The sequence below is a fragment of the Podarcis bocagei genome, assembly GCF_964188305.1.
Source record: "Podarcis bocagei genome assembly, chromosome: 17".
NCBI classification, from domain to species: domain Eukaryota; kingdom Metazoa; phylum Chordata; class Lepidosauria; order Squamata; family Lacertidae; genus Podarcis; species Podarcis bocagei.
In genome coordinates, this window is record NC_138143.1 from 37,528,346 (window position 1) to 37,542,286 (window position 13,941).

The 13,941-nt window shown below is 37.5% G+C and overlaps 1 protein-coding gene across 3 annotated transcripts in view; it reads right to left on the reverse strand.

Annotated features, from left to right (window-relative positions):
* Positions 1-13,941, reverse strand: part of ZCCHC7 (zinc finger CCHC-type containing 7) — a 127,859-nt gene that overhangs the window by 105,658 nt on the left and 8,260 nt on the right. For all 3 annotated transcript variants that reach the window (XM_081176573.1, XM_081176575.1, XM_081176574.1), the window contains exon 2: positions 11,641-12,347. In XM_081176573.1, coding sequence (XP_081032699.1) covers positions 11,641-12,328 — 688 coding nt within the window. In that variant the 5' untranslated portion in view covers positions 12,329-12,347. The remainder of the gene's footprint in view (positions 1-11,640; positions 12,348-13,941) is intronic.

Genomic DNA, 13,941 nt, shown 5'->3' on the forward strand with positions numbered 1-13,941 from the left:
AATCCATTATTTTGTAGCCAAAGTATATTGTCAAAGAAAAATACTGCAAGCATGTTCAAGAAAAGCATATTTAGCATTAAGTTTCACTTGTAATATAATACCAAGATATGCCAACAGATTGGCGTTTTGAATGGGGTGTACCAACTGCTGTACCAGTACCATGTCATAGGTCATCTCTTTATGCAAGAACTGTCAGAAAGGTATACCCATTCAAATATTAAGACTCGGAGGCAAATATTTGATTTGATCATTTCAAGATTTCTTATTCTGTACAACCAAGTCTCTCTAATTACACGTTTGATAGGCAAACACCTAAAATATTACTTGTAGTTTAGAGACACTACCAAAGAGGCACAAGTTCCATAAAGGCGCATAACAGCAGAAAACATTTAACAGCTGGCATGTTTTAGAAACACAAAATAGTTCCTGCTTTTCTCTCTCTCAACCTATCAAGATACAAGTGAAACAGGTTATTTACCTATTGTTACAATAAACATAAAGCCTTCTTCTAAAAAGCCTACAGGTCTGAGTCTTTGTCAGTATCTTATGTGGACAAATCCTTTGGCTTTTGAGGAAGGAAAGAGAAAGAATGGAATAAAATGGCAATTCTGCCGAAGTTAAAATTCTACTACTGAAGATTTTAATAGCTAGTTAAAAATGAAGAAAGGATTACATCCCTAAGGATAGTCTTTCAAGAACATCTCGCTTCCCATTTTATACACAGAAGCACTGATTAGAGAATTACACATAATCCATTTACTATTATTTCTGAAAATGTGTACAAGTATAAAATACTACTCTGGCTATAATTATTATTTCTCTTGATTTCAGTGGAACTGAATGACAAAGAATTGCACCCTTGAAGGTGTGTGTGTGGGATACAAACCAATTAATCTCTGAATTTATAGCAACAATTGATGACTGGAAGAACATTTTACATGCTGGTAATGTTAATATGAAATAACCAATAAAGCAAAAATGTTTTATAGATTTAAAAAATGCAATTGGTAAAAATTTCCAGTTCACCAAGACATCTTTAAAACTCCTGTACTATGTGACAGAATATACTTCTTATTCTCAATTTAGTATGGCTAGCAATTTCCACAAATCAGAAGATATCTGAGAGAAAAGGGGAAAGTGTTTTTTTAAATAAAGCTTTTGCATTTAAAACAGTTTAAGACAGATGCAGCCCTGAAACCATTTATTCATGAGCAAACCACCAGCACCCTAAATTTCAGCTAAGATACTAATAATGTGGCTCCGAAGTTGCAGAATAGAGTTTGGTATTGAAAATATTTTACTTTGAGCCAGTATCTAAACTGTGGTTAAACTACGTATCACCCAAATATATTAAATGCTCCTGCATACTCACATACATATCTATTTTCTTAAAAGCACAATACTAGCTAGCATACTAAACTGCAATTAACAAATCCTTAAACACTTCTAATACAAGTGTAAGTTGTAGAACACGTCAGTCATAAGATATTTAAAAAGGAAGAAATTAGTAAAGTTTGCCTTTAACATTAGGTTCTGAGCTCTAAAATTAAATTGCATTAAAAAAATAAAGCTTGGGCAAATGATATACAGCCTCATGAACTCTTGGTTTCCCACACGTACAAATGTTATATTTCTGGTTTGAAGTGTTTTTCAGATGAAGGGCAGAAGATGAAAACTTTAAGACATTTCAATGCAAAACTTTCCGTAAGGCAGGATGTTGGTAACTTAATGTAAACGAAAAATCAAACACCGCAGTAAAGCCTGCTCTAGAATTGTTTCCTTTCACCCTCAGACATAACCAGACACTAAAAAAATATTACAAGACGAGTACCGGGTAAAAAAAAATCATAATGAACCTCTCAGATGAGAAACTAATTGGTACTAAGTACACAATGGCTTACATTTAATCCTGTTAATAATCACACAAAAAAGAAATAAAAGACTCACTTTTCAGCCATCTCTCTGGACGACTGGGCTAAAATAACAGCATGACTAAATCTGACATTGACCCCTTGGCCCTGCTAGAAGTTTAAAGAATTCCTTTGAGTCTTCTGAGATCATGTCCTCCCACCACCACCCCCTGCTCAACAACTCCAAAGGAGTGGGCTAGTCCCATACATTTGACAGTCTTTTTGCAGAAAGGTACAGCAAAGAATGGCTACACAGAAACTTTGTTCTAGTTGTTGTAGTGATCTAACACTAGATTTAAAACATCTCAAAAGCCACAGGAAACAGTACATTAAAACATTTAATATAAAAATATCCTTTACAGAGTTTGGTTACTGCTGCGACAGCCAGAAAACACTCCTGAAAGTTGCAAGAAGTTATAGTTAGCAGGCAAATCCAGTTAAGTCTTTATGATGAGGCACATATTTTAGGAGGGCAACAGCTCAAAGTTCATATTTATTGTTTTAACCTGTCATGACAACCCATTTTCAAACCTGACAACCCAGTTTCAAACAAACGGGACGGTGATATTTCTGGTTACTTTCAGGTTATGGCTAGACCTTCTCTCATGAATCACATCACAAAGTCAGCAATTTTTTGTTTTTTTTAGTGCAACTGAAACAGAAACTTACACCCAAATTCCCGCAAAGAAAGGGACATTATTAGCAAAGATAAAAGCAAGAGAAATCTATAATGTTCATGATGATATTTTCCATCATTGGGTTATGAAGATTAATCTATAGAATTGCCACTACATCAATTTCAGTATGATGAAAATTGTTTTGAGAGTAAATGTAATCTATCTAAAACTGAGAAATATAGATCTTGCAACTGTATTCTATAGCTAGATAACCTGTTCACCATTGCCCATGTACCCCACAACTTCTATCAATTCAGATGTCTGAAAGAGATGTGTTTAAGGGCTCTGCGCCATAAAGAATCTAAGTCATAACATTATACAAATTGGCAGCAATCCTCTTTACATGAGAATATTTTAAGAACTCACATACTACAAATGTAAACTGATTTCTCTCTGCTTCAGTGAACTGCCCTGAATGTTGTTCCTCATATCCTATCATTGTCTCCCTGAACAGTGCGCAGACCCTATCTAATCCTTTTAACTTTTTTTCTTCTGTTAAATACATGTCAGGCTAACAGTGGACATTGGATATATAAAATAATGACCACCAGGGCTACATTACACAGCAAATTTTTCCCCCATTATTGTAATTGTGCATACTATATAGAAGCATAATTTAATTGTCAAGAGACTGATTTACTTCACGAGGCTGAAGGGCCCACAAGTATATGCAAAAAAAAAAGAGGAAAGAAGAAAATGCATTCACATGTGATTGCCGTATCTCGGATTGAAAACATACATTTTATATTTTAAAAAATGTGTTAGAGAAAAGATTTGCTCACTGTTTCACGGTTTCTTTTTCTGGTAAAAAAGTATGAATTCAGCAGCTTTTACCCCCTGCTGTGGCCAAGGATGAAGGGAAGAAGGGGGTGCCTGCATTTAATCATTTAATCCCGCACACACATACACCCCACCAAAAAGAGGTGACAAATAGATCACGGGGTGCGTGCCTGGCTGCAAAGGTATCATTCAGGAGTGTGCTCAATCCCTGGCCTGGATATGGTCTCCCAAACCACCGTTTTACACATGAGGAAGGAAAGAAGGACATTCCCTGGAGAGAGGCCTTTTCCAGGCTTGGATCAGGGCAAGTAAACTTTATAGCGAGAAGCATTGTGATGTCATAACTTTATATTAGCAGGGCCACACATGCATGATAAAAGATAATATTTAGAGGAGCTGTGGTAGATTTTGCCATGCTTTCTTCTTTTCCCAGAATTTAATCAGATTGGCACTGCACAAGAGATGAGAGTCGGGATTTTTAAAAGCTACGGGTGAAATTATCTTAATATTAGGTTTTCTTGGAACACTCTGTCAGTCCTCTTGCCCCTCTCATTTTCAATACTATAATTATACCATATGTATTAACACGTTAAAGTTCTGCAGGGGAAAAAATCAATCAACTAATCAAAATAGAACTACCAAATTTTGCAAGGTACAAATAAAATGCAGGTATATTTATGTTAAAACACACTCCATAGTCATGGGACTTTGAGAATGAAAACACTGCTTGGATGACATAAGACTTCTCCATTTTTAATGGTGGGGGGGTGTTCTGAGGCGGGGCTTAAAAGATAGAATAGCAAGGCTAACCAAATGCTGGTGTAATACTGGCTTGTAGTAGACAAACGTAAGATTATATGAATGAAAATGTCAAGTACTCTATGACTTTTGTTGTTCTAACATGCTAAAGAACAAAAATGTCACCAGAGGTTGGGGATGAGGAAGTGATTATTATTTTATTCCAGGCAACTATGCAAATGTCGAGACCCCAATATTTGTCACTATATTTATAAATACAATAAGATCCAAGTACTGACGTTATTTTTAGAAGATGCCAGCGTACAAAGTAACTGTACAAAACAAAACCATGGTCATGAATTTATTTGAAGACCAGCTTATCCTGGCAGAGCTTGTTTTAGGCATGAGGTGCAAGAATGTTTCTTTCAAGGACAGGTTTTCACAACAGCTATCTGCAACAGTATCTATTAAATATTAGTCAGAACTAATTAAATCAACAACTAAAATTTTATCGGAATGTGATTATTTAGGGTGCTGTTTGATGGCCAAAGCGAAGCAAATGCATCCGCTTGTCTCTCTTTCTTAAGCTTGTATAGAAGCCATTACTCACCAGTAACTATTGGAATAAATGCAGAGAAAGCACAGAATAAAGGCAGGGAAGGCACAGAAATAAACACACAAACTCCAACTTTTACGACCCTTGTTTGGAGATATTATCATAAATGTATTGAAGTCAGGCACTGTATGTCACAATGCATCGGGCTTTTTTTACAAATGTAAATCTAATAATGTCAAGGCTTACCAAGGTTCAACTACTTCCTTCCACCTTATATTTCGCAATAATTTATATTATTAACTATCTCTCATACACTAATATTACATGTTTAGCATGCTCAAAGGATTGCTATTCCAATCTTTTTACATCTTCTTTTCATTTCAAATAATGTTCTGGATTATTTTTCATAGTTAGATTCCTCTCTTTGCTTCTGCCACCACTTGGCCAGAATGACAACAAACAAATTATCAAATTATAATGACAACACTGTGTCTACATATAATTTAATCTTATCTCACACTGACTTTTGCCAACTGCTAAAGCAGATCTGACGCATTGTTGCCATCATCTTTTTTTCCAAAGGGGGACATCTGCACTCCGTTTAATTGTTATAAAATTTTACGTAAAAAAACACAAAAAAGAGACTAAATTACTTTTCCCACCCAACCTCACAGCTCAAACAACAATGCAAAGCTTCTTCACCAACCTATAAGAAACATTAATAGATGGGGATAAGGAAGAAAGATCAAACTGATGAGGGAAGTGGAAAAAAAATTTCCCCTTTAACAATCAACAAAATGACAAAAAAGGGGGGAAAGTGGAAAAAGTCACCCAGAATATATGACCATGTAAGCATGGGCACTCTTGCAGAAAACCTAGTCTGCAACCCAAAGCCATGGGAAATTTAAATTAGTTAAAGCCATGGTCCACAATAGGCAGAGAAATCTGCACAGATAAAAGGAGGCTGTGAAGGCTGCAGGTATACTTAGCCTAGATCACCAGAGATTTCCACACAAACTTTATTAGTTTTATTAATTTTTTTTAAATAATCAAGAGATTCAAGAGTATCCACATTACACTGCAAAGAAGATTAACTTTTTTTCCTTTAATCAAATATCCATATGCATGTGCTGTTCCTAGCGAAGAGGGGTAGAAGGATTCCCATTGCTTATTACAGCTCCAGGGTGCACAGTGTTATAATTCATGCACAAAAAGCTCTTCCTATGTTTAAATAATGTTAACATTCCCATAAACAAAAGCAAGAATAAAAGTTAAAAATAAAGCAGCAGCAGCTTTAAACTTGGTGCATTCTTCTCCATGAAAAGCAGAACATATTACATCATTCCAAAGTTATTCACCAATTCAATGGTCCTGCAGTGCATGGACAGAAGTCATATTTTTTTTGACACCAACCTATGAATTTAATTTGCTGTGGCATGACTAACTTAATCTATCCTTCTGGAAAATTGTAACTTAATTTACTTATCATCTTAATATGTATGTTAGATTGTCAAATCAAATCAAGATTTCATTTTGAACTTAGAAGTAAGAAAATCCCATCTATTTTAGAGAATATCAAATGGTGGAATAACAATGATTAAAAAATAATGATCTTTGAAAATAACAGCCATATGCAACCTGTGTGTGCTGTACAAAGCTGTAACAATCATCACAAGAACTGAGTACAGTTTTTTAATGGTAGGATGATTACATGAACTTTCCCTGTATATTTTAGAGCTCCTAATAGATCTCAACTATACTTACTAAAACGGTTTTCTGCTTAAATCTTGCCCAATGTTTTTACACGTATGTAAGATTAAAGTTCTCTTACGAGCAACCCTTCACACTATGATGCTGCAAAGTACACATTTTCTTCAAGATGTACAAATAAATATTATCTCAAAAGGAACAATGCCCCCATTTTACAATAAAATTCAGGTTTCATTTATTTTTGCCTTAACACAATGAAAATAATGTTCTGAAAAGCATCAAAAATGTTTTGTGACAAAGCTCAGCCTCTCAGTAAACTGAAAGTGTAGCATTTTGACAGCACAAAGGTAGAAATTACTAAAATAGCTACTTTTCCTATTCTTACTGTAAGTGGTAACTGCAGCATTTAATAGTTCTGTTCTAGGAATAATGCTTTAACCACCTATTGTTGAAAATATTTTTTCGTGAATGGTTCAATTTCAGTATAAAGTCAACTTACATAAAATTTACCTAATTTCTATGTAAGCAAAAAATAGTTTTATTGGTCAGATGGAAAAAGTTTTAAAGATTCCTAATAAAAGATTATAGATGCTTTCTGAAAAAGTCCCAAGGTTTAAAAGACATAGTATTTAAATATATTTTTTCTACTACAGCAATAGAATGATTTCCTATCAAATTAAACATTTACAAAACATTACTAAGAAAGTATCAGTTCTATACTAGATGTCGCTACAATTTTCAAGGATCAAAAACAATGGATTACCACCACAAGGAAACAAAAAGATCAGTAAGGGAAACAAATCATTTTGAACTAAAATGTTGTTTTCCCAACATGCTAGTTCAGTTTTCTGCTTCTCTCTTTACTGGTAAAAAGCTGTTGTTTAAAAAATAGCTGTTCAGCAGAAGGTTTTTAACTTTACCAAGGACTAATGCCAAAATTTTAGATTTATTTCCCCAACAGCTACATAGGTAGTGAACTGCCAAAACATCACCTGAAGTTCCAGTGTTAACATTAATGACGTGAAACCTTACAGAATCTACATTTAGTTTCCCTAACACTGAGTGTGCCTAGTAGCTACACTGCATGTGGAATAAACGCCACCAGTGCTTTTTTTCCTGGGGGCACGCAGGGGTACGCATACCCCTAAACATTTTGTGAATCTAAGTTTGGCCTCATTGAGGGGAAGTATTTCAATATGAGTAGGAAAATGAGAGTACCCCAAACATTATTTTTGAAAAAAAGTACTGAACACCACCATATCCACAGTAGGGCCTGCTATGTTCAATAAAAGGGACTTATTAAAAATGAGTGCCTATCTTTAAAAACCTTCCTTCCTTTTAGAAGAGTGTCTTCCTCTCATTAATTCATGATTAAAAGTCTCCATAAATAGTGATATGAACAGATAGCATTAACATTAGATAAAAAGCAAATCTTTTCCAAACACAGTGTAATATTTAAAGTCAATTCTATTTTTTTTAAAAAACCACACTTTGTCAATTTTGTAATGTAGTGGACAACATAAATAACTCTAAAGCACATCTGCTTACATGACCAGTCATTACCTACACATTCTGCTCTTCAAATTTCTCTTTTCACACCCTTTCTTTCATCAAAATCTAGGCTGGAAAAAGTGTACACTGTGATCCAAACCATCACAAATTCTGACTGTTGTTACTGCCTAATTTTAACAGCGGAATTGTGCAAATCTCAACAACAAATTTGGTTTATCTAAAGCAAAATATTATTCTGAAAACATCACATCTTTTTTGTTTAGTCGCTTATCACTTTTGGAACAAGACTAATGTTGGATAGGATTTAAAGCTAGCCACTTTCCAAATTAGCAGGTAGATGTCAGAAATACTGGGAAAGCAAGAATGACTGCACCATGGAAAGGGCATGTAAACTAGTTGAAGTATCTAAATGCATCAATTTCCAGAATTATTGAAATGCTAGCCAAAGCCACAATAAAGGTTCCAAAGCTTTTAATTAGGCATACAATCTGCTGAGCAATTGCTGCAAAATGCAGCACAATTCAGTAGCACCCGGTATATATCCAGTGTGACTCAACGTCACACCATCGGATTTCTGCTTACACAATGGGATTTCTCCTCCCTCTTGTGCACTCACACCCAAATTTACTCTGGAAGGTCCCCCAACATTCTAGAACATTTTGAGAACACAAAGGGGGATTTAGGAGGAAAGAGAGAGCAGAATAGTCCCATCAAACAATCAGAAGTGTGTTTCACTAGAGACTGACACAACTGGATTTCACCATATTGCTGATAAATTAATACCCAAATCGTACAGAGAGTGGGAGAAAAGGAAATAAACTAGCGACTATTCTGGAAACATTTAGAGCTTTCCAAACTGTGCATTGCAACATATTAGTGTGTTGGCTACAGTTTGTAGGTGTGTCACGTGAGCGCTCCCCGTGCTCCTCCTAGGGCTGGAAAGGGGTTAATAAAACTGAATTACTGTATCACGAAATGAAGTATGTTTAAAAATTGTGTCACCAACATGAAAAATTTGGAAAGCTCTGATTTAGATACAGTATTCCTTCCTGCATGCCATCAGGGAATGAGAATGTTACAAAAGCCATCCTATTAGTTGTAAAGAAAAACAAGTTGTAGCAGCTTTCAGCATGAAGATGGAGACAGCATTTACAGAAGCAGACTCCAATATTAAAAATGTGAAGATCAGCACAGTAGCTGGGGGTGGGGATTTGGTAAAAAATTACACCTAATAAGAGGAGAGGTACATGTTTTCACTGCTGTAAGTGATTAACCATCCCAGTTTGAGCCTGTACCTTGGGCATGTACAATGCTAACTCTCTTTTCCAGAACTTGTGAAGAGTTTGGAAACATCTGCTTCAATCTTTGATTGACCACAGCTTGCTGTTTCATCTGAACACAACAAACTGTTAGTCTTAACAGTGGTTCTTTTCAAAGAAGCACACTTGGAACAGTAGGTTATGGAGCTGGCTTATTTCAACAAGCCACAGTTAAGATTAGCCACAGTTTAGGATTTGGATGCAACGCTGAACTGTTGTTAACAGAAAGCAGGAGTGAAAACCTCTGAACTCTTCAGGGCTCACTGGAGGACAAATGAAGAGGGGAGAATGTGCGAACCCAAGATTTGCCTAGGATCATTGCCATGGCTTGCAGCCATTATTTTCAAAAGGCTAACATCTTGGGCAGAAAACAAGCCATGGGAAACTTGACACATGTAAAGCTCAAACATATAAAACCTTAGTTCAAAATAAGAATTTACTCCGTATTTATATAATTAATCACAAAATAAATGGTTCTCTGGGCAGCTCACAAATAAAGCATGCAAATCTAGGTAAATACACAATATCATACCATAACATTTACATAAAAACAGCAGCATAAAAACAGAGAAAGAATAAAATCATCCTACCAAAAATCTGCAGCAGTGGTTCAGAACATTAAAAATAGATTTTTTTAATGCCTGAGAGATTTCAAAAAGCCTTTAACTGAGGCCAAACTGACCATAAAGTTGGTGCCTGGATGCAACCATTGAGACGTCTTTGTCTCTGGTAGCCATCCCCTTCATTTTATTTGGTGCAGACACTCAGAGCAGGGCCTCTGAAGCTCATATGGTACAGGCATGTAGAAGAGGACAGTGTTTCAGGTATCCTGGGCCCATGGTGTTAGTTAAATCACTGGTCTTCCTTTTTTAAAGCCCTTAAAACCTTGGGACCAGGAAACCTGAAAAACTGTCTTCTGAAGTCACACTTAGGTATTTGCTTCCCAGCAAAATCAAAAGACTTCTGAAAATTAGGAAATGTTCACATTTGCAATTTACAATAAAGCTCAAATATCTGAAATATACTTAATATTATAACTCAGTACCGACAGGTACACAGACTACCCTTCCTCCTGTTATAAATTGTGTTATAAATTACAGGGTGTTCAAAGCAGGAGCTGAGAGTGCATCATATGAAAGACACACTTCAGGAAGGATTTCAAATTCCATATTGCAGCAATACCTTTTTTAGGCCAAGCAAAAAGTCACAGAATAGTGTGCAAGTTACAGAACTTGTCATCAGGCTAGATCAGCCTTCCCCAACCTGGAGCCCTTCAGATACTTTGGATTACAATCATTCAGCCTCACTCAGAATGGGGCTGTGTTGCACTGGCTGGGACAGATGTAAACTGTAGTCTAAAGCATCTGAAGGGCACTGGGCTGAGGAAGGCTGGGCTATATGGTAAACAAAGTAAGGGAATGGGAAGAATAAAGTTGGCGGGTGGCTGCTGTTGACATCAGTCTGTCTCGAGAGACAACAGAATGCGCATCTAGGAGTGAAATCAAGTTGCTACGTTAGCAGCGCAAGCTTGGGCAGTGTCCTGGGCTGCCCAGATTACAAAACCTCCCTCTCAGCCTTGCTGATGTGGTCCAAAGGAAAGCAGAGCAATAACATTTGCCACCAAGGAGGTGTATAAGGCACCATCCAGCCATCTTAGGGACTCCACTCCGGATTTCTGTAGGGTTTACTCCTTGGCATTTGCTATTCCCAATGATCTCCCCCAAAACAGAGGTTTAGGATCAGAGTTTTCCTTCTCCTAGATGGGCTACCTTCCCAGGTTGACAAGCGCCATTTGCCCCTCACTTCCCTCTACAGCATGTGCAGAACCTGCCTTCTTGACCATTGGACCCACTATTGGTCTCTTCCACTCAATCCGCCCATCAACCATCTTCACCTAGTTTAGCCAGCTAATCAAAGCCATTCCCAGGGTATGACTGCTGTTTCATGCTGGCAGCTGCTAGGAGACACAGGTGAGAACTGAGTGCAGAGTGGGGACCAAATGTGGACAAACTATCCCAGAAGGAGCACAACATGTTCCCCACCAGAGGCACTATGCCTCCCCTAACACTCCATACACCCTGGCGAGTGGTAAATAAACAATAGATACTTTATAATAAAGTTACCAGTGTGTACTTTGAGCAAATCTCCAGCTTTTGGAAGGTGACCTGTATTAGAATGATAAACTGTGATAAGGAAAGCTTTTTTTAAAAAAATAAAAAAATAAACAGCAATAACACACTTTAGGAATTGTCCTGAAAGGAACTTTTATATTCAGCAGATAACAGCTATGCTAAGAGTGGGGTTTCTGCTACCAAAATGCCCATTACACAAGTGTGCTGTTACAACTTGATATCACTCATTGTTTCCAACAGAACAGCCAGATCTTCATCATAGTTCTGAGCTCTATTTGGAGTTATAATGCTAAAAAACATACTAACCTTCACTGGCTAATGTTCCACAGCCCTCGAGGTTTAAGAGGATGTTGTCATCTTTGTCCTCTCTGGCACCTCCCAGCAGCATCCAGCTCTCTACATTATCACTTTCAGAGGCAATGCTTCTCACATCATCTGCATTCTCATCACTAGAGCTGTCTTCTATTACTAAGATCTTGTGGATCATGCGAACACCTTCACGATGAAAGGAGATAGACTTTTCACTAGTCCTTTTCTCCTTTTTTGAAATTCCTGTGCTCTGTCCCTTTGAATTTGGAGTAATCTGAGAAGAATGTCTAGTGGGCTTTGGCGAGGTGAGCTCTGCAAGATTGTGTGTTCTTCCTGGCACTGGAGCTCCTGATGTTGTTCGCTTCTGGAGTCTGCTTCTGTAAATGCTGTCTTCAGTGTCTGACAAGGTGATAACATCTGGACTATCAGAAACATGAGTGGCTTCACTGTCTGAAATTATAATAAAGTTGTTGTTTTTTTGCTCTTTACCAACTGAACTCTGCTTTTGCCCAGATCCATGTTCTTCAGTTTCTTCTTCTCCAATGGCATCCTCATGGCCTTGTGCATAATGGACTTGGCTATAAAGGTGAAATTCTACTTCGCTATCAATACTTTCTTCACTAGAAGACTCTTCACAGTAGAGATCATCTTCAAATGCTTCTATATCATCATATCCACCAAGCATTGTGGAAAGTATTTTGCACCTAGCAAAAGAAACAAGACAAACCAAAATAATGAATGATGCTAATCAATACCAAATGAAGATTTCATTTACACGCAAGTACCAACTTTTAAAATGCCAACCACTTTAACAGTGCAATCCTATGCATGTTTTAAGGAGTTTACTGGAGTCCAATCAATCTCCCTCCAAACTACTTTCAATTTTATACCAGAGTCACCTCCAACTCGTCTCAATTAGATTTGACAAAAGCTGTTTTAAAAGCAGTTGAAAGAACTCTTCCTTCAGAAATGGAAGAATTTCACCATCCAATAATGAACCATTAACAACCCTGGCCACAGGTCTACTCAGCTGCAACTGACAGGTTTCACTAGCCAAGATGAACAACATCCTCAAGGTAGAACAGATCAGAATTATCCTAGCTACTGCACCAAGAGAACTGAGTCCAACACTGCCAATTTCAATTCTGCCCCTATGGCTGTGTCCAAGTCGGACCAATGTCAGCAAGTTTATCAGCAAATAATATAGCCAATACATTGCAGTGATCAGCCTCTGGTTCACCTTAGGGTTAGACCCTCACCACCTGGAAGAACACAAATGGACATAATTTCACTGAAGCAAAGGAGGGAGAAAAAGAGAAACACTACCTCTTTGTTGCCATCACAACACAGGTCTGCAATTGGACACTATGAAATGGTTGGTTAGATTCAACACAGTCTTTCCAGTATTGGCATTCAAGCCATCTCCATATACTTCAAGTTCCCTGGCTCCTCATTAAAACAGGAGTTGGGGTCCAATGAAATGCACAGCATCAGGGAGCATCTCTGCCTATAGCACCAGCAAACCCATTTCACACCCTGCTAGTGCAACAAGAGAGGCATCAATGGTACCACCTAAGTACCCCAAATCATTCTGGAAACCAAGTGGATCCCTAAGTCTCCAAGGCCAAAACCTTTCAAACTAGTCTCTCACCTTTTCTTTCATTCTGAATACCTGATGGGTCCCTCAAGAATACAGAAACCACTACATTTTCTGCAGGTGGTCACAACGTTTGGTACTATTAGGCAAGATTGTTCTTTGACACTAGCCACTCACAGCCAAGTCACATGAAACATTTGGTACTCATTCAACTATGGATAAATTGAGTACAAAAATGTACGTATCAAGTTTATGAAGGCTGTGTGCTTATACAAGGCATAGCACCTCGCTTTTAAATACATACTGGCCTCTTTTTAAAAAAAATAATAATGAGAGTATGTACACAGGTGACACAAAGGTACACTGTGTCTGTGGCTGGCAAACAGTCATCCAGGGATGGTATCACACTGCCAGCCCCAGATTTAAAGAGTCAGAACAAGTTATTTAGGCACACAACCAGGCATCCTTACACTTTGCTAGATATAGGCTTGCAAAGGGGTAAATGCTACTTGCCACAGGAAAGTGGCACACTGACTAGTCTGAATGCTCTGTCTTCCTCCAAGGGTAAGAAGGGAACTAGAGGTAGCTAGCCCAGGGAATAAAGAAATGGCTACTACAAGACATATGGGTTGGTGATCAACAAAGTTGCTTTTCTTCCACTTACTTCTAAAACAGGGGTCTGCAACCCGCGGCTCCAGAGC